We start from the raw sequence: 20,628 nt of genomic DNA on the forward strand, positions 1-20,628 counted from the left end.
GCGGGCGGCGGGGTGGTGGCAGCAGCCATGGAGCGCGGCGGTACGCGGGGCTTCCTGCCTCCCTTCGCGCACTTCGCCACGCAGGCCATCCACGCCGGGCAGGAGCCCGAGCAGTGGCGCTCGGGCGCCTTGGTGCCGCCCGTCTCCCTCTCCACCACCTTCAAGCAGCAGGCGCCCGGGCAGCACGCGGTGAGCGCGGGGCGGGGGGCGGCGGGCGGTCCCGGCGCCGTGAGCCTGCGGCCGCGGGTCCGGGCCCCGCCGGGGGGCGACGCTCGGCGTTTTCTTTTCGGCACAGCCCGCGGCAGCGGCTGCTCGGCTTCCTGCGGAAAAGGACTCGGGGTGCTCGTCGATGAGAAGCTCGACATGAGCCGGCGGATGTGCGCTCGCAGCCCAGAGACCAACCGTGTGTCCTGGGCTGCATCGAGAGAAGCGTGGCCAGCGGGGCGAGGGAGGGGGTTCTGCCCCTATATTCCTCTCTTGTGAGACCTCATCTGGAGTACTGTGTCCAGTTCTGTCTTCAGTTCTCAGCATAAGAAGGAGATGGAGCTGTTGGAACGGGTGCAGAGGAAGCTACCAAGATGATCAGAGGGCTGGAGCACCTCTGCTATGAGGACAGGCTGAGAGGGATGGGGTTGTTCAGCCTGGAGAAGAGAAGGCTCCAGGGAGACCTTATAACAACCTTCCAGTACCTGAAGGGGCTACAAGAAAGCTGGGCAGGGACTGTTGTTGTAGTGATAGGATTAGAGACAATGAGTATAAAATGAAAAGGGGCTAGACATAAGGAAGACTAGACATAAGAAAGAGATTCTTCACAATGAGGGTGGTGAGGTGCTGGCACAGTTTGCCCAGGGAAGCTGTGGCTGTCCTGTCCCTGGAGCCTGGTTGTTCAGGGCCAGGTTGGATGGAGCCTTGGGCAGCCAGATCTAGTGGGATGTCTCTGGGGTTGCAGCTAGATGACCTTTAGGGTCCCTTCCAACACAAGCCATGGGTATGACCCATGATATATAACCCAAGCATATGATTCTCCTGCTCTCCTGCCGAGCTGAGGGTGGTTTTGCAAGTGTTTGTTCTGTGGTTGTGGCATAGAAAGTTCTGGAGGTGCTCACTGTGAAGTTTCTGATGGCTGCATTGCATGTGTGAGAGAGATAACACTGATTCGCAAGGCACAAGTGAGTCTTTGTTCCAAGCGCGAGGTCTGGACGTCACTGATGTGCTGGTTGGGCAACACAAGGTTGCCATGTGATCCTTGAGTCCAACAAAATCAGCCACACAAACTGAAATTGTGACTGCTTGTGAGTAGGCAGCTGTGTGAAAAAAGACTGCAGCAGGAAGCCTTGCGCGCTGCTCTGTGCACGTACGGATGAGCAATCTGCCACGTTCCTGAATATGATGGAGTTGTCATTAAACAGAAGTCTTGAAAGTATGCAAATACCAAGATGCTCAACCAAGTTCTCTCTGTAACAAATGCGTCCATGCATGCATGAGAATTTTATTTCTTGTTATATTTTCTCAGTATTCGCAGAACAGCTGTTGCACTGAAGTGTGTAACTTGGTCTGATTGCATGCCAGGGAACCTTTGAGCTTTTGTGAAATTTGATGTGTGCAGGTTAGCCCTGACTAGTGCCCTGCAGTATGGATCTGTTGGAACAAGTCCAGAGGAGGTCTGCGGAGATCATCAGAATGCTGGAGCACCTCCCATAGGAGGACAGGCTGAGAGTGTTGGGCTTGTTTAACCTAGAGAAGAGAATGCTCTGGGGAGACCTTAGAGCAGCCTTGTAGTACTTAAAAGGGGCCTACAGGAAAGCTGGGAAGGGGCTCTTCATCAGGGAGTGCAGAGATAGGATGGGAGGTAATTGTTTTAAGCTGAAAGAGGGAAGACTTAGTTTAGACATTAGGAATAAATTTTTATGCCGTGAGGGTGGTGAGGCACTGGAACAGGTTGCCCAGAGAAGTCATGGAAGCCCCATGCCTGGAAGTGTTCAAGGCCAGGTTGGAGGGCGCTTTGGGCAACCTGATCAGAGGAAGATGTCCCTGCCCATGGCAGGGGGGGTTGGGACTGGATGAGCTTAAAGATCTCTTTCAACCCAAACCATTCTATGTTTCTGTCTTTCAAGCAGAGCATAGCAGAGATGGGGCAGGTTCTTCCTGAGGTGTAAGAATAAGTGGACCATGTCAGACCAAGGCCTTTTCTCCAACAGTGACCAGAGATGGATATTAGGAAGAAGTAGAAGAGCGTGGCTAGCAGTGCAGTACTTCCCCCACTGCACCTCCAGAAGCTATTTACAGGTTGGGGATGCCCTGTTGGATGTGGCGCATAGCAGCCTGTTGTAGCCAGAAACCCAGCCTGCTGTTCCTGTAGGAGGTGGATGCATAACTGCAGGGCTGAGAGCAAGGGCTTTTAAAGGAACCTAGGACTGTTACTGCAAAACTTTCTCAGGGCTCTCTCAAGATATTTTTTTTTCTTGCTTTCACAATAGGGTTATGACTACAGCCGGAGTGGAAACCCTACCCGGAATTGCCTGGAGAAGGCTGTGGCAGTCCTAGATGGAGCTAAATACTGTAAGCAATTAATAGATTCCTCGAGCAGATGTCAGTGTTCGTGTATTCTGATAACATCTTCAGTAGACATGCTCTCGGGAGTGAGGCCACTGAGATAGTATCACAACAGCAGTCGTATCACAGCAAGGCTCTCGCAGCTGCTGGATACTGGTCATGGGCAAGAGCTGCTTCATCGTGTGGAAGTCTAAACACATATCGTTCAGGCAAGTCCGACTCAAGCACTGGACTTTCTGTAGTGACATTGCTTCCTCTTGCTGCATTCCTCTCATTCCTAAGCTAAACTGAATCCATCCTTGTGCAGCAGCACTGAGAGCAGTGGGAAGCAGGAGCCCCGCAGCAGCTGTACTGGGCTGCATTAGCAGTGTTCACCCTGGCTTCCACCCTGTCTAAAACCACACTGCTGCTTTTACTGAGTCCATTTAACAACTGAGATAGCGTAAGAGAGAGTGACAGAACAGGTTCCTGTTAAAAGCAAAGTGAGGCAAGTTTGACAAGGTTGTATCACATTAAAATACAGCCTTTCTGCCACTGACTCTTTTCTTTTTTTAGGTTTAGCTTATGCTTCTGGCTTAGCTGCTACTTTGAATATTACTCACCTGTTAAAAGCAGGAGATACGATTATCTGCATGGATGATGTCTATGGAGGTATGTAAATCACAAGTGCGTTTTTGATCTCCATTGTGTGAGTGATTACACGTATTACACCTGCTTGTGATTCTCAATTCAACTTTCTGAATTTCCTATGTAGGAAATTCCTTTTATTTAAAGCCTGTTCAGTCTGTGAGAACACAGAACAGTCCTGTCTGAGTTTGGTGTTAGAAATTCAAGCACTGAAAGATTCTGCGGTGCAACACGGAGGTTTAAAAAATATAGCTAACTGGTAGTATAGGCTTGAGTGAGGGGTAAATAGCAACATATTAGCGTCACACAGATTTGTTTGCAGAGCAGGACTCCCTGCATCCAATGCAACACAGCTTTCCAGCTTGTGGTATTTCTACTACTCCTTTCCTAGGTTTGATGCTTTACCAAACAGCATTTTATCTGGACGATTTCAGACAACTGTTCTGTCATGTTCCCTGAAAGCACAACTTGTGTCTCTTTTGCCCATGCCTCCTGAATGCTTTAGCCCACTATCAGATTTTGACCTTGCATAGGGTTTTCTGGATCCATTCTTCCAAGAAACTCTTAAGAGTGCATCAACCTCTGCCAAAGTCCTCCAGAAGGTTAATGACACCCAAAAGTCCATAACAGGGAAGCCTGCCAGGACTGTCTGTGACAGTTGGTGTCCTCAGTACCTGACTCCTGTATTTCATTGATAGTGAAGCTTGTCTCCCTCTGTCTGCTTCAAGGACTTAGCACAAAGAGATCGAATCTGCTTGGTTTTCAAAGGAGGGTTAGCGGAGTCAGCCACAGGTAGCGTTTTCCTAAGCAATAGCTGGAAAACCTTTTAGCAAGACTAATCACCTTTGCCATTGCTGAGAGTGATTACTGTTTGCCAGTCTGATCTGTATGCTTGTGCACTAAAGATGTATATGCACACGTTTGCTTTTAATGTCTTAGTTCTGTCATGCTAGATAGCTCTTCTCCAAAGTACCTCTGGAGCCAAGATGAGTGAATACAGCAGGAATCCCTACTAGCTGTCTGCTCCTTTAATTTGCAGCCCTCCCACCACAGAACTCAGCAAATTCCAGTCATTTGTCTGAAACATATTATCAGTTTCTCGCTCAGAAAGACCCATGGGTGTATTATTTTCAAGTAAAACCAGTTCACCCACTCATTAAAGCTTCAGCTGGTGGTGGTTTTCACAGGGATGAATTCCACTGTTTCTTCCCTGAATTTTTTTTTCCATACTTTCATTGGAAAGAGACTGCCTTCCCCACAGGTGACTTTATTCCATGAGATGGTATGGCTGTGGATCTACTGCTGTCTGCTGTGGCCAGTATGTGTTCAGCCCCTTCACTCTTCCCTTGGATATGAAGGGCTCCTCATCCCTAAGTTTCCTCTTGCTTTTCTCCTAGGCTGTAGTCTTCTGGCTGTTTCTAGTCCTCCTTCCTGCTCACATTTCTAACTCGTGCACTGCAGCCTGGTCCATTCTCAGCTGCTTCCTAGCTGTTGCCTGCTCTGGCTACTTTTTGCCGTGCAAGGTTTACTCTTCCATCATGCTTGCCCTGGGTAGCCTTTTGTACGTCAGCAACCTTTGAGTCTCTGGGCGTTGAGTGCTGGCATGTGTCCCTGCTCCCTCTGAGGCACTCGCTTTGGCTCATTTTTGTGACAAGCCTGGTTGGATAGGACAGCAGTACTGCGCTTGCCAACTCACAGAATCGCTAGGTTGGAAAAGACCCACTGGATCATTGAGTACAACCATTCCTATCAATGACTAAACCATTCCCCTCAGCACCTCATCCACTTGTCTTCTAAACACCTCCAGGGAAGTTAACTCAGACACCTCCCTGGGCAGCCTGTTCCAGTGCCCAATGACCCTTTCAGTGAAAATTTTTTCCCTGATGTCAAGCCTGAACCTCCCCTGGCAGAGTTTGAGGTCATTGCCCCTTGTCCTGTCCCCTGTCACTTGGGAGAAGAGGCCAGCTCCTTCCTCTCCACAATCTCCTTTCAGGTAGTTGTAGAGAGCAACTCAGCCTCCTCTTCTCCAGGCTAAACAACCCCAGCTCTCTCAGCCATTCCTCATAAGGCCTGTTCTCCAGCCCCTTCACCAGCTTCGTTGCTCTTCTCTGGACTCTCTCCAGAGCCTCAACATCCTTCTTGTGGTGAGGGGCCCAGAACTGAACACAGGATTCAAGGAGCGGTCTCACCAGTGCCGAGTCCAGAGGGAGAATAACCTCCCTGGACCTGCTGGTCACGCCGTTTCTGATACAAGCCAAGATGCCATTGGCCTTCTTGGCCACCTGGGCACACTGATGGCTCATGTTCAGACCCTGTCAACCAACACCCCCAAGTCTTTCTTTTTCAGGCAGCTCTCCAGCCAGACTTCTCCTAGTCTGTAGCACTGCACAGGGTTGTTGTGCCCCAAGTGCAGGACCCGGCATTTGGCCATGCTAACCCTCATGCCACTGGTCTCAGCCCAGCGGTCCAGCCTGTTCAGATCCCTTTGCAGAGCCTCCCTACCCTCCAGCAGATCGACACTTCCACCCAGCTTAGTGTCGTCCGCAAACTTGCTAAGGGTGCACTCGATGCCTTCATCCAGGTCATTGATAAAGACATTGAACAGGGCTGGACCCAGCACTGAGCCCTGGGGAAGCCCACTTGTCACTGGCCTCCAGCTGGATTTCACACCATTTCCCACCACTCTCTGGGCCCGGCCAGCCAACCAGTTTTCCACCCAGGAGAGTGTGCGCCTGTCCAGGCCAGAGGCTGACAGTTTCTGAAGCAGAATGCTGTGAGAAACTGTGTCAAAGGCTTTACTGAAGTCCAGGAAGACCACATCCACAGCCTTTCCCTCATCCAGCAGCCGAGTCACTTTATCATAGAAGGCAATCAGGTTAGTTTAGCAAGACCTTCCTTTCGTGAACCTGTGTTGACTGGGCCTGATCATAGAATCATAGAATCACCAGGTTGGAAGAGATCCACCAGATCATCGAGTCCAATCACCTGGTTCTCTTGCATGTGCTTCATGGTAGCACTCAAGATCACCTGTTCCATGACTTTCCCTGGCACTGAGGTCAGACTGACAGGCCTGTAGTTCTCTGGATCCTCCCTGCGACCCTTCTTGTAGATGGGCACAATATCAACCAGCCTCCGGTCCAGTGGAACTTCCCCAGTCAGCCAGGACTGCTGGAAGATGATGGAAAGGGGTTTGGCCAGCACATCCGCCAGCTCCTTCAATACTCTTGAGTGGATCCCATCAGGCCCCATAAACTTGTGGGTATGAACTCAAATAGGTCCAGAGTCTTCAAGGCTCTCAGAAAAACTGTAACAGAAAATTACATGCTGTTGAGGGTAGTGTGTATTGCCTAGGGTGTGTTTAAGAGATGCTGAGTTTTGGGAGGTGTGAAGAGGAGCTGTGGATAGTAACTGCCTCAGAGTTCTGGGCAGCCCTTTTTTAAAAGGGCTACTTTCAATGTAACCTCTCATTTCCATCTGGGTTTTCTGCAAGTGTGCTATTATTAAAACTAAGATGATTGCAAAGCAACTTTTCCATGGTTTGTATTTGTACAGTTGACAGCATATGTGAAAATTTCCCATGGTTGAATAAGCTTCTTACAGCACAAGAGAGAATACAGTGTATAGCTTATTGCAGAAACACAAGTCTTCTCTGAAAAAAAAAAACCCAAACCCCATAAACGTTGTTCAGACTTGGCCTGCAGCACACAGAGTCCTGCTCGCTCTGCATGTCCCATGAGTTTATGGCTAAATGGCGATCGGATGTTCTGCATAAGTGAGTAAATGTTCAATAACCTTAGCAAAAAGACCTAATTAATTAATTTTTAATCCAGATGGCATTGTGAGATAGTCAGCAAGTTGCACATCTAGTGATCAACTGGTTGTTTCTGGTTTCTTCTTTTAGTCTGTCCAATGAAAGGCTTCAAATATGGAAAGAAAGGAAATAATCACTATTTTATCTTCTTTACTACGTGTTTATTTAATTGAATGGTAAGAAACATAGTAGCTGGAGTGTAACCCTTGATTCTTCCTTTCCCAGATTCTCAGTTAAGCTTATTAAATAGAAAAAAAAATTAAAAGTAAGTTGTGGAAAAAAGTTACTAAAAATGGGGTGGGGGGAAGAGAGTACAAGACTTGGCAAAGAGCTGGAGGAGAAGATAGGAGCAGGCAGACTAAGAAAGGTCTACTGAATTTTCTGGTTAAAAGTCCCTGAGCAGCTATTAACTGAGCATATTTCATACATCACTCTGATTCCATGTTCCCGTTTTTACTTCTCTGTGATGTTTTTTAAACTTTCTAGAAAAAAAGAACCACTAATGTGCTATATTTATGGCGTACAGCATAAAAACTGCACTTTCCTGACTTTCCATGGATGCATACAAGAGGCTGGAGATCAGTGAAAAAAAGTGAAGGAAGTTGCTTCATTTTTTGTCTCTGATTTTTTGTTTTGTTTGATTTGGAATTGTTTGGGGTTTTTTTTAGGTACAAACAGATACTTCAGAGAAGTAGCCATGAAAATGGGTTTGAATGTCAATTTTGTTGACTGTACAAAACCTGAATGCCTGGAAGCTGCAATTACGCCAAAGACCAAGGTATGGGCAATGAAAATTGCTGAACCTCCTTGCTTAATGTTGTTAAATGATTTTATTCTTGCTTCTGTGGTATTGAGGGTATGCATGAAGCGGAGGGAGCTGCAGGGTTGGCCTCTGCAGGGAGAGGTTCGGGTGCAGCTGGCTTTGGCATGTTCCCACTGCAGGCCACTTGGTGATGTTTGTGCCTTATTGAAGTGGAAGATAATTCAGCTGGTAAAGGCTTCCAAACCTGCAGTTCTAAGGGTTTTCTTCTGGCTATGCCAGGCCTTCCTCAGGTGTTCTCAAAAGTTTTGATGTTCTTCTTGCGTATCAGTCACTTTTGTGAAGACTACTGCCACTCCCCAGAAACTTTGCCTTTATTCAGTAGGGATGCTTTCTTAGTTCCCCTCTGCAAACCCACATGGGAAGCTGGCACTTAGCGAGTTAAGATTTAAAGGCATTTGACTTACACATGTATCACCAGCAGCAGTGTCTGATCTCTAAACTGATGTTTTGTGTTGTTGAATTGCTCCAGCTCGTTTGGATTGAAACACCCACAAACCCCACGCTGAAGATCATTGACATTCAGGCCTGTGCAGATGTAGTGCATAAACATAAAGGTGTTCTTCTAGTGGTAGACAACACTTTTATGTCTGCTTATTTCCAGGTAAGCACTTTGTTTGCAATTACCCTGTTATTTCAGTGTATTTGAAGCTAGACCAAACTAATCCCTTGTGTTTCAGGTCTAAAGTAAAACTTTTTTATGAGTGCAAAAGGCAAAGTGCCTTTGTTTTTGTTAAGGGTACAGAAGTCTTTATAAATTAAGAGAGCTTTACAGAAGGTGTTAATGCTTAGCTAAAGCAGCACTTGACTTTGTCTTGTGTGTACCAAAGGCTTGGTAATTTCCCTCTTCTCCACACACTGTATATTACTTCCAAAAGACATGTATGAAAGATGAAAAGGAAGCATCTGGATATACAGGCTAGTTAATGTATCTTTTATTAGCCTGGTGCTAAGAAGGAGTCAGTCATAATGATTAATTCTAGTAAGAAAATAGGTAATGTCTTTAAACCTCTGCAGACTGCTGCTGATTCATGGTGCTAAGATCATCATCTTGGAGTGATTTGTACAGCAGTATTGAATGTAAAAGGTGTTTATACTGCTGTTCTCCTGCCTGCACATTGGGAATGCATGTTCTCCACATTCCTTGAATGGAAGTCAGTGTTTAATCTGACAGCAGTCTTTTATTCTAAGTCTACTTGCTTTGTTACTTTTTAACATATTGGTTCTCTTCAGTCTTTGTAATATGTTTATATTATGTTTATATTATGTGCAAAGTCCTTTACTTAGTGACCGATTAAAAAAAATATTGTTCATGACTTCTCGCCCATCACCATCTCAGTTTGTTTCCCACCTTAAAAAAGGTCCTGGGAAGAAAGCTGAGAAGCTGGGGGTGAAAGACCTGGCAAACAAAACCCTTTGCACTTTTTTTTCAGATTTTCAGTTGTTCTTTTGGTGCAGTTTCACCAATGCTGATATCTAGAAAACAATGCCATATTTTTTTTTTTGCATTGCGGACTGTGAGGTCTTAATTTTCTAAGGAAATATATTTTAAAGTAAATACCGTTACTGATCCCTGCCTCAGCTAAGCAATATAACTGTTTTTTCACACATATGAACAGGTGGTATGTTAGATGTTTTCAATCACTCCTCTCCCTGAAGCTGATGGGAATTAGACCAGGGCTTTTAAATCACATTTTATTGTGGGTTCTTTTTATTGTGCTTATCTGGAATTCAGACTGCTTCCCTGTACTATGGGGTTTGCAGTGTATTATTTCTGTCTTCCTTCTCAGGTTTTCGTCTTTAGGGTGTTAAGTTTGGTGTTATTTTTTGTAGTTGTTTTTTTTTTTTTTAGTTTCTCCACCTATTGCTCTTTTCTGTGTTGGATCACAGCTTTTCTGGATAGCTTGAACATTGAACTGGAGTGCACAAAAGCTTTAATCAGAGTTATTATTTTCATTTCATTTCAGCGTCCTTTGTCTCTGGGGGCTGATATCTGTATGTATTCTGCAACCAAGTATATGAATGGTAAGTAAGCAAGCTCAAAACTCAGGCTAGCTGTTTAAAAACAGTCTGGCTGCAGGCAGTTCCCAAAACCCAATGTTCTTGCCAGTAGTTCTTAGATGGACTATTAAAGGAAATGGGCCATTGAACTGACATTAGTCTTCCTAGCTCCTCAGCTATTCATGTAAGAAGGAATATTGACCAGGTGTCAAATAATAGACCTAGAGGTGTTTATAGCCATGTTGACTTTAATTTGACTACAACAAAGCCGGTGTCTTCAGTAGAAGGTATTTCAGAAATTGTATTAACATTCAAAGGAGATTTAATAAGGCTGTGTTGGAGCCTGCCCAGAAGCACGTCCGCTGTGGTGTTTCCCAAACCGCCCGGGCTGGGAGCTAAGGTGACTGTATCTGTGCTGTAACCGCGTGTCCCTGGCAGTGTGGACGTAAGTGGAAGTTTCCTGGCTGGCCTTCAACTCTTGCAGCCTGGCGCTGCTCTGCAGGACACACTTGATTCCTCTTCCACATCCTGCTTTCTGGGAGTTAGCAGTGGCAGGTGTAGGAAGTGTCTGGGGGTGCATGTACAGCCCCTGGCAGAGCACTCTGCTGAAATCTGCCTTATGATTCATGTGCTGCAGAGCAAGGACAGCTGTAGCAATGAGAAGGAACCCAGATTCTTGCTAAATGGGACTGTATTAGCACCAAGACTGGGAAAATGGGTGTTTGTGGCAGAACCCTGGAGCAGATGGAGTGACTGATTCTGTTCTTGTCTTCCATTTTTAGGGCATAGTGATGTTGTAATGGGACTTGTTTCAGTAAACTGTGATGACCTCTACGAAAGGCTCAAATTCTTACAAAACTGTAAGTAGTCAATATAGGAAATACCTTGAAATAAATCATATTCAATTATACCAGCTTGTAATGCTCACATGCACAGAAGTATCTAGAGATGTAGCTCAGGCAATTAGATGTGCATAAGTGTAAATGACTGGAGAGAAAGCAGTAACACAAATGTAAGAAACCTGAATTCCCTGCCTTTCACTGATGCACAGGGTGGCCTTGCGCAAACAGGATCACTTTCAGTGTGCCTCTGTGGCTCCTCTCCTAAATAGAATTCATGACACTGGTCTCTACATCTGACTGCTTCTATGATATAGAAAAGCACTGGGAGCAGCATGGGTTGTTCAGCATTTGCTCACCAGTGGCTGGTGAGTGGGGTGTTAGCTGCAGGGCTGCAGTTCCCCTCTATCCCTGCCTTCCCCCAAGAAGTGTGTGCCCTGCTGCTCCCGAGGGAGGACTTTGTGGTGGAGCCTCTCTCTGTTGTGTTTCCTGGAGCTACGTGCTGGTGTGGCACAGGGATCTCTGCCTATATTCTGTACTTCATGCACAGAGGCAGGAGATGTGGCACAACCTGAAAGCATCAGCTGCAGAGCAGCTGCAGTCTTGTCAGCTGTGTGCAGCACCTGCAGTTATGTGGGGTATGTGGGGTGTGACTGCTTACAAAGTGTCTCTTTGAGTTATAAATAAGACCTTGGTAGAAAGAGTACCATCATTTCCTGTGTTCAGTTGACTTCATGCATAAAGACGCAAACAAATCTTCAAAGTATGCATTTATTTAACTTTGTCTAACTTCTGTCATGTACATCTGGGGTTTTTAAACTCATTTACACATCAGGGGATGTGCCTAATGTAGAATTTTCATATATAGGTTGGTTTTAACAATTTTACTGCTTTTAATTGTAATGAGTAAATTTCTGCAGTTTTCTCTCTCTCTCCTGTCTACAACAGAAGCTGTAAAGGCATATTATGTCTAATATATTTAATCCTTGAAGGTCTCAGCTTGTTAATTCAGCTCATTAATTGGCATCCCATATGTGGGAGGTGAGGAGCACATTGCATCATGTCTTTGCACTTGTCGTGTTGTAACTTTAGAGATTTTGGAGATTAGAACTGTGTTTTGTTTTACTTAAAAAAAAAACCCAACCCTTTTTTTAATATGGAATTTTGGTTTGATTTCTGTAGCTCTTGGGGCTATTCCATCTCCCTTTGACTGTTACCTGTGCAATCGTGGTTTGAAGACACTGCAAATCCGGATGAAACAACATTTCCACAATGCATTAGCTGTTGCCCGATTTCTTGAGTCTGATTCCCGCGTGGAAAAAGTAATTTTCCCAGGTAGGCTGGCAAGATTTCAGAGCAGGTGACTCCTTAGAGTGAGGCTGGATTTGGGGACTGTGTTGCTACGTGCTTGTTAGAGCACTCCTCACAGTCAGTGACTCTGGGTTAGGTGTCTACCTTGGTCATGGGCTGTTCCATCACAGAACTGCTGAAGGTGAACAGTTTTTCCCTTTGAAGTGATGATAATTAACTTAAAGTGGCTTCTACAAATTTCAGGTTTGCCTTCGCACCCCCAGCATGAGCTGGTCAAGCGGCAGTGCAGTGGTTGTCCTGGGATGTTATCCTTTTACATTAAAGGAAAGCTCGAACATGCTACTGCCTTTCTCAAGAATTTAAAGGTAAATGACTCTAAATAGCCACTGCCTTAGAAGGAATTCCTGGAAACACAGAATGTTTTGGGTTAGAAGGGATCTTAAAGATCATCTAGTTCCAACTCCCTGCCATGGGCAGGAGCACCTTCCACTGGATCAGGTTGCTCAAAGTCTCATCCAGCCTGGCCTTGAACACCTCCAGGGACTGGGCATCCATGACTTCTCTGGCCATCCTTTTCCAGTGCCTCACCACCCTCTTAGACTTGAGGACTTGAGCCTTGGACAGGACTTGAACCTATCCTACTGAGGGTCACAATGGAAGGAATTGGTTTTAGTTGGGATGGGAGAAGAGTATTCCTCTGTACTTCCAAAGCTTCTAAAGTCTTCTGGGCGTAACCATCTCTAAATAATAGATTATTTGTAAATGGGAGGCTGCTGAGAGGAAACAGAAAGATACCTCAGCTCATTTGAAGGGTTTGTTTACACAGTAGGGTGTAGTGTATACAGGTTAGCTCAGACATTGCTTCTAATAATGGGCTTGCATACCACCCTTTTGCTAACATTCTTGTAGTATTTGAAAGCAGAGGAGCCCTGGCTGGTGTAATATTGTTGTAATATTTCAAAGAACTCATCAGGAGAAAAGCTCATTGAGAAATGATGTGAATCATGAAGCAAAGAGGGAGTCCCTCAGCTTGGAGAGCAGATGTTTGTTTGTATTTCCTAAACCACAGGCTTTTGCTTATGTCTTTACAATGTATTAATTCTGACCATACTCATTAGCGTGTTGGCTAGTCTCTGATTCGTTTTCTTCCTGCTTTTGTGTTTTTGCTATTTTGTTCTTGGAAAAAGAAATAACTCATGATTGACAAAGGTAAATTAGAACTTCCTTCTCCTCCTCGTCTGTCTTACTTGCCAGGTAGTGTTATCAACTGAAAAATAATTTACTAAAGATATCCTTTTATGTGAGAGACAGCATTTAATCCTGGCACGGGAGATCTACCAGCTTTGACAAAAAGCATCAGGGAGTACAGTACTTCCAGTAGTCCCTAGTTGTATATTCACTTCAGCCCTTTAGCTTGAGTAGTCATCAGTTTGTCACTAATTTGGTACAGAAGTGAAGCCATAAACGAGACTGAGTGGGGGATTTTCTGGTTGATAGGTGTAGTTGTTTGGTTTTGGGTTTTTTTAAAAGGATAAAAAAATCAATGTGAGCAACTGGGGCTGCAGAGAGGTGTTGAGGGCAGTAAGCGCATTTCATCAGACCAGTTGTGAAGCTGTGCTTGAGTGCAGCTGGCTTGCTAGAGAGCCTTTTTGTCATCCAGGAATATATGTCCGTATTTCAAAGATCACTGCTAACGATAAGCGTTCCGCAAACAGTGGTCCTGTTAGGCACTGAGAAATTTAGGCTGCTTTTCAAAATACTAAGATAGCTGTCAGACTCGAGCAATGGTTAAAAAAAATCTGTTCAGCCTCACGGGGAGAATCAGAAATGTTTGGGTCAAGTCTGTCAAGTCTGCTGTTTGCCATCCTGAAAAGCAAAAATGGTGAATATAAACATGGATGAGCATTGGTGAAAGAAGAGTGTAAGGATAAGATATAACTGCTTCAAGCATAACTGGAATTTTGGTGATCTGAGTTTTGTTTTATTGAGGCAGCCTGCTCTATCCTTCCTCTGAACAGAAGGAAAGCTCCAGTGGCGCCCAGCAGAGCCTGCTCCTTCCTGTTGTGTTTTCCCTTCTGCTTGTCCTCTATTGCTGCCTGTGCATTGCGTCCTAGGAACTACTCCCAAGTTAGATTTGCTCAACATGGGCATATTTTGATCACTTTTGCATTAGTGTCTCTTCAGAGCCTTTTTAGGGCAAGCCTATTTTCAATCTTAATGTTTTTTACCTGTTAAGTATACACTTTTTTCCTAATTACAGCTCATACCTTTTATAATCTAAAAGTTACTATGGAAAAACTTACATAAAATATTCAAAAGTAAGAAAACTAAGCATTCCTTTTTCCCCTAGTGTCTCTTTCTAAGCATTCATAACATTACACTTCTTTTGTTAACTTCTGTTTAATTTTTTCCACTAGGTGTTTGCACTGGCTGAGAGCCTGGGTGGATATGAAAGCCTAGCAGAGCATCCGTAAGTCATTCTTCATCTTAAAAGTCTAAAAATAGCTGCAGAGTAACAAAAAAGTTTCTTATCTATTTTTATGAGAGTTCTAAAATTTTCTAGTGCATGGAACTAAGATATTTTGCATGCAATTGAGAGTCAAGGATAGTATGCTGTACAGCACAAAACCCAGCGGCTACTTCCCAAATGAGCATGACTTTCCTGAATATAAGAATGCAATGATGAAAGGATTTCTATGCTTCCTTGTTTTAACTGGGTGAAAGGATTTCTATGCTTCCTTGTTTTAACTGGGAGACTGAGCTGCAATTTGTTGCTATGATAACAAATCCAGGAAATCAGCATGTGTTTGAATAAGTAGGATTGAGCAGCTTTGGTTATGTTGTTGAGGAAAGAAATCTGCCATTCGGTCTGCTTACACAAGAGGGCATGTTCAGTACGCTACACCCAGCAGCATCTCTCTCCGTGGCAGGTACATTTTGTGGGGATTTTGGTAACACTTAGTTCCCCCCATCTAGGTTAAAAGGCTAATAATGGGATCTTTATGGAACTGGATTATTTTATTTGTATCCAACTTGCTTTCAAAAAGATACATGGAACATTATAACTAAACTTACATGCTAAATCATTTCAGTTGCTCATTTTAGAATAACAGCAAAGCTTAAAACCCTCGAGCACCTGAAATGTAGTTGTTAACTGGTGGATATCAGTGACTGAGCACAATGGGGAAAGAGCATTTTACCTCTGTCTTCCATAGCTGGAGAGAACACACTCATCAATGTAAGTGGTCCAGTTTGACAGGTGATCTGAAAACACCAGAACTTAAAAAAAACAGATCTGGAGATTTAATACTGCAAATGGTATACTATAGCTATTTCTCCACAGGCTTAAATTAGAGCTCTTGGATACTGTTTTTCAGAAAAGAAACCCATTAAAAGTCTGGAAGGAAGAGGAATAGGATTTTTCCTCCCTGCTTTTTAATTTCCAGATTGTTAATATCCACTTCTTATTCACTGTTTGTAGCTTGGAAATAGTCTTGAAGCACTGGGATATACAAGTCACTGACTTGTCTGCAGTTTGCATAATTTACAGCAACTGATGACTGTCTCTCCTTCCATTTCTGGGTTAACCAGCAGGTGGTACACACAAGGTGTAAAGTCTTCATGGAATTTCAGGGGATGCTAGCAGGAAACCAATTTCTTTGGTCTTTACTGATAAAAGTAAAAACTCCTTAGAAGAAAGGCTATTTTTTCCTCTAGGGCCATCATGACTCACGCTTCAGTGCCTAAGAAAGATAGAGAAGCTCTTGGAATCAGTGATACATTAATTCGCCTGTCAGTTGGTTTGGAAGATGAAGAAGATTTACTGGAAGATCTAGATCAAGCTCTGAAAGCTGCGGTAAGTGGGTTGTTACCTTAGTGCCATCACTCAAAATCATTTCCCCTCTAGTTCTCTGCTTTTCTTGCTAAACTGTCTCCTGGCAATTCTTACCTCACTTAATTTTTAAGCTACTCATGACTGTGCCTTTCAAAGTATGTGTGCAGCTGTAGAGCTGTTGTCGTTCAGTTTCTGCGTGCAGCAGAGTTTACAGGCCCTGTCAGTCACAGTTTGAATTGGCGTAGGTTCAGCTACTGGCGCCTGAGTGACAGGGAGAGTCACTCAAGTCAGGCTGAGGGGAGACTCTCATATGGGCAGCTCACCGAGTGCTTCCGTTCTCATGCCATAGTTTTAGAGAGGGTTGAAATACATTAAGGAACTTCAAGAAAAGAGCTTCTACCAAATGTAAGTGTAACATTTGAGTAAGGGCATTTTGTTTATAAGCACTATATCTACTCAACCCAGAATTGTGTATTTTGGCAAAGGATTAAAAATATTCTTTACATGTGGTGGTCTGTGTGGTGCCATGTATTTACTTTCCTTCTCCAAGCAGTTCACCTAAATACATGAGGTGTAGAACTGTTTGTGTACGAGTATAAATATGTGTGTATGTGCAGGTCTCCCCTGGTTAAATGTGCCTTGTCTTTTGGTCCTACACGGATTTGTGCTGTGCTTTGGATTGGCTACTGCTGTGACTGATGGAATAATGTTTTTTTTTTGGAAGCTGCTTTTTTAAATCACTTTTTTATTTTTACTGGAAAAGGTTAGCCATAGTTGAAAAATATGAAGTGTGGGCCCTTGGCTTTGAAGCGGTATGTCAGTCTAATTGATCCCCTTTGGCAGCTGCAGACTTGCAGCTTGATGTGCCAGTATTTCACTGCAGAACATGCCATGTCATGCTCTACTCTGTATTTATCATGCTGTGACTTATCAAGGGCATTGCCAATGTCTCTGGTTTCTGCAATTGCAAATTACTTATTAGATGAGTTTCCCAGATGGTCTTAGGAAGCACATCACATCATGTAAAAGGTCCTTTGTTTTTCTCAGAAGGAGGTCCCTGACCTTCAGGTACGCAGGAAAATTCCTCTTGATGTGAAATCTCGTGGCAGCTTTGGATCTGAGCATGTAAGCAAGGCACGTGAACTAGATGCCTTAAGCCTACCCAGGCACCCTGCCTCAACTTATAATTCTGTCTGTTCTACAGAGCTTCAGTGGAAGATGAAAATCTTTCCAGCCTTCATAAGCATTATTATGTGTTGTGGAGAGGTTCCCTCCCGATACTGGCAGGCAACAAAAAGATCCCAGAGATAGTGCTGCCAGAGCAAAGTGCTAGCCAGTCCTTGCAAATGCTGTTGCTGATCTTGGGATATCTTTTGCTGAAGGATGCATACTAGATCTTTGGTTCTTGTTGCAAGCTTAGTTTTCATTCTGAGGAACTACCAGCTACTGTCACATAATCCCATCTATAAAATTTGTTATTCTGTCTTTACAACTTTAGGTTCTGTTCCCAAGTATCCCGTTTGCCTGATATAGAACTTCACTCCTGGAAAGTCAAAAACTTTTGATTTACAAAATTGAAATGTACTCCTAGTCTGTTTGTATCCAGTTGGTCACCCATTGCTCCCACACAGGCCGATGGAGGTATTAGGCATGTTGCTACCAGGCAGTGAAAACATTTCCTCAGGGCAGCATGCTCTCTGCCATGCCCTGAGGTGGGTAGGAGGGTCAAGGAGAGGAGGAGTCAAACCCAGGACTGCAGTGAGGCGCATGCGTAAGGGGGTTTCAGCAAGTATTGGGGTGAAGTTTAATAAATAACCACACTAAAAAAGCATGAATTTCTTTCTTCCCTTATCCCAAGTTATGCTTTTGTACTGCAGGAATACTGTACCTCTTGTTAGTTTGTCTGTTTGGTTTTTTTGATTGGGAATTATGCAGATTTGTTGACTTCTTGGGAGTCTTTGCAATGCTGAGGACAGAGTTCACAGTCTTTGGTGGACCTTGAGTCAGCTCCAGGTTAATGGCTGAGGCAGCTCTAGGTTCAGCACTACCTTGTTCTTTTTCTTCCCCCAAAAGAATTAAGAAAATAAAGGTTTTTGAAAGAGAGCGTTATCTGTGTGGGAGAGTATGGTGGTGGTGGGTATGCTATAAATTTGGGTCCTGCAACAATTGTAGCATGTGTAGTAGTCATATGTGGTGTACAGAGAGGAAATATTTTGTTCTTCTGTTTTTTCTTTCTTTTTTTTTTCTTTTTGTTTGGCGAAATAGAAAATTAGTCACAGTAACCGCATGTACTGTATGCCAGCCCAGAGCATGAAGATAATTGAATGCTGAAATGTATCTGATTTATGAGAAGGAAAAATAAAATGCATGGTTCTTACAGATGCATAGCATAATTATCTCACGTTCTTACTTGTCGTTTCAGTTTGCAGACCGTAAACCTTGACATGTAAAACCAGAACTTGGAATTGAATGAAACGGCTAAAGAAGATAACACGGAACACTGAATCGCTAATGATTTTCCTTTGATTTGCCTTTGCGAATTGAAATCTGCTCTGTCTGACACTGGGAGTTCTCACTTTGTGCTGCTAGGTTTATTCTACTGATGTCTGTATATGGACTGTGCACTGTGGCACACAGCCTGGGTTCTCCTGGGGGGCCACTTTTGTTTAGCTGGAATCCTTTGGCTTTGGAATTTGTGGAGTTGCTAAGTTGTGTTCGAGAACAGCCATGATGCGCACTCAGGAATCTGATCTGGGTTCTGTCAGTGGAGATCAGTGTTTCTCATTTGTCATAGTAGTGGTGCAGGATGTTAGATCAGAAGGGCTAGTGTCTGTTCCTGCTCTTCAGGATGCACGGTTAATTTTCTCTTTGCCTCTAATCCAACAGTCCAACTTAAAATGTGCTGATTTAACTTAGATTTTCTTTTGATTAGGTTGGAAATGTGGTTAAATGCTTTTTCATCTGTTGATATTTATGGAGTATTAAAAATAAAGCAAAACCCAACACCTGGTAAACAGTAGTAACTTCCTAAAGAGGATTCTTTCCCTTTTTAAAAAAATCATGTAATGTTAATTGTGCTAATGATTTAATTTACATTGGGAACTAGAATAATTTTAATTAAAATATGCTTTGAATTTCCCTGATGTGTTATGTGTTTTGCCATTTGCATATTCTACTTTCATTCAAAACCAGATGATAAAATGACACTGGATTTGTGTAAGTTTTCCTATGGGAAAATGATGTCATTGATGTTTTTACTGCCAGCAGTGTGCTGAGAGCCTAGGATCTGCTTTTGGGATGATAAAGTAAGTCAGAAGTGGTGGAGCTGTGGTTTGCACAGCAGTGGTGGTGGTGCAGGCACACTGAACCTTTGTCGTGGTGCATCGGTCTGCTGGCCCTGAGAGGGGACCAGCACAGAGAGTGTGTGTCTGCATCTGCTTGCTGAGAACTGCAGAGCCCTGCCTGCCTTACATGGCCCAGAACAGCGTCTGTGCTCAAGCAGAGATTTAAATTGGTAGAGATTTCTATTTGTTGTAATTAAAATAAGGCTGTGCATTCTATACCAGGTCAATAATAGTATTTTGGTGTGAACTACAGTACAAAGATAATCCTATCATCCTGTCCAGGCACTGTGCCTTCTGAGCAGCAAACTATTACATATATCAACACAGAAATAGACTACTCCGGATTATCTAGAATGATTAAATAAAGATTAACTCTTGGGAGAACTGAGGTGAAGGTATGCAGGGCTGACAAACACCACATTTACTTATTTGCGCTACTAAGTATGTCATAAAAGTCTGCACAGAATGAGTAAGATGCGACGGGGGTGTAGGATGGAGTGGCTAAGCCCTGTGGCACTGTGAGTTGGCAAAAGATAGCTTGGTCTGCAAAATAAGCTTGATTTTTGCAAAAGAGAGCGGCTGGCAAAGGGGGTGGCCGGCAACTGGCAATTGCATCTGGTAAATCAGACAGATTGAGCGGTGGCTTGACATTCATATCAGCTAAGCGACACCTGGGGTGGGGTGAAGGCCTTACAGCCTGGTGTTGTTTCCCATAAAAACAAAGACAACCCAGAAAGCATGAACTGAGCTCCCCACTCCAGAGGTGCGGCAAAATGTTGAATCCCCACTTCAGAGGACACAAGCGTCCTTGCCAAGAGCCAATAAATACCTACTAGTTGACTTAGACCCACCCTGTCAAGAAGCACTAAAAAACTTCTCAAAAGGTATAAAATTGGCGTCTGAGGCCCTTTTTACCTTGAGAGGAGGGGTCACACGACTACCTTAACTGACTGACATGTCAATGGGCCTGGACATCTCTTCCTTTCCCCCCAGAAGGGACACCTTTTTGGTAAGAATTGTGCACTTCTGACTCTTGTCAGATGTTCTCTGGGGAAAATTACTAACTCAAGTTTTATTTCATTATCACTTGCTTTATATATACTAAGTGTTAACCAATTGTAAGTGTTTAAGTGCTAAACACAGCAGTGAATTTATCATGGTAATCCTGAATTTGTTTTCATTGTTCTAATTAATTATCACTTCGGCATTGCAAAATTATCTCTGACAGGCTTTGCTGCAAGTGGTTGCTGGCTGCCCTATTTGGGCTACAAGCCACACTTATTAACTTCGTGAGTACCAGTCTCTAAGGAGAACCTCACAGGCAACCAGATTCTGACTCGTGGCAAAAGTGTGTATAAGCACACACACATAATCTTAGTCATAAACCGTCGACCAAGTCTGGGACTAGAGAATCGATCCAGCTGCGTCTAGATGTCCTCTCTGAGGGGTGTTTAGGAAGCAAGAGGGTCTTTCTTGAGCCTTGTGAC

General features: G+C 43.9%; 1 protein-coding gene across 1 annotated transcript; it reads left to right on the forward strand.

The window, feature by feature from the left end:
• On the forward strand, positions 1 to 18,935 carry LOC138723107 (cystathionine gamma-lyase-like). The gene is made up of 12 exons (XM_069861994.1): positions 1 to 189; positions 2,478 to 2,559; positions 3,109 to 3,204; positions 7,660 to 7,769; positions 8,284 to 8,415; positions 9,779 to 9,836; positions 10,595 to 10,672; positions 11,834 to 11,986; positions 12,206 to 12,327; positions 14,380 to 14,432; positions 15,680 to 15,818; positions 18,220 to 18,935. The coding sequence occupies exons 1-12, from the start codon at positions 28 to 30 to the stop codon at positions 18,238 to 18,240; spliced, it is 1,206 nt and encodes a 401-aa protein (XP_069718095.1). The 5' UTR covers positions 1 to 27; the 3' UTR covers positions 18,241 to 18,935.
• Positions 18,936 to 20,628: the final 1,693 nt, after the last annotated feature.

The sequence above is a fragment of the Phaenicophaeus curvirostris genome, chromosome 8 (genome assembly GCF_032191515.1).
Source record: "Phaenicophaeus curvirostris isolate KB17595 chromosome 8, BPBGC_Pcur_1.0, whole genome shotgun sequence".
NCBI classification, from domain to species: Eukaryota; Metazoa; Chordata; class Aves; order Cuculiformes; family Cuculidae; genus Phaenicophaeus; species Phaenicophaeus curvirostris.

Coding starts and splice junctions, on each gene's coding strand:
- LOC138723107 (XM_069861994.1), top strand. CDS start 28: ATGGAGCGCGGCGGTACGCGGGGCTTCCTGCCTCCCTTCGCGCACTTC. Junction 2,560..3,108: donor CCTAGATGGAGCTAAATACT/GTAAGCAATTAA, acceptor TTCTTTTTTTAG/GTTTAGCTTATGCTTCTGGC. Junction 8,416..9,778: donor TTATGTCTGCTTATTTCCAG/GTAAGCACTTTG, acceptor ATTTCATTTCAG/CGTCCTTTGTCTCTGGGGGC.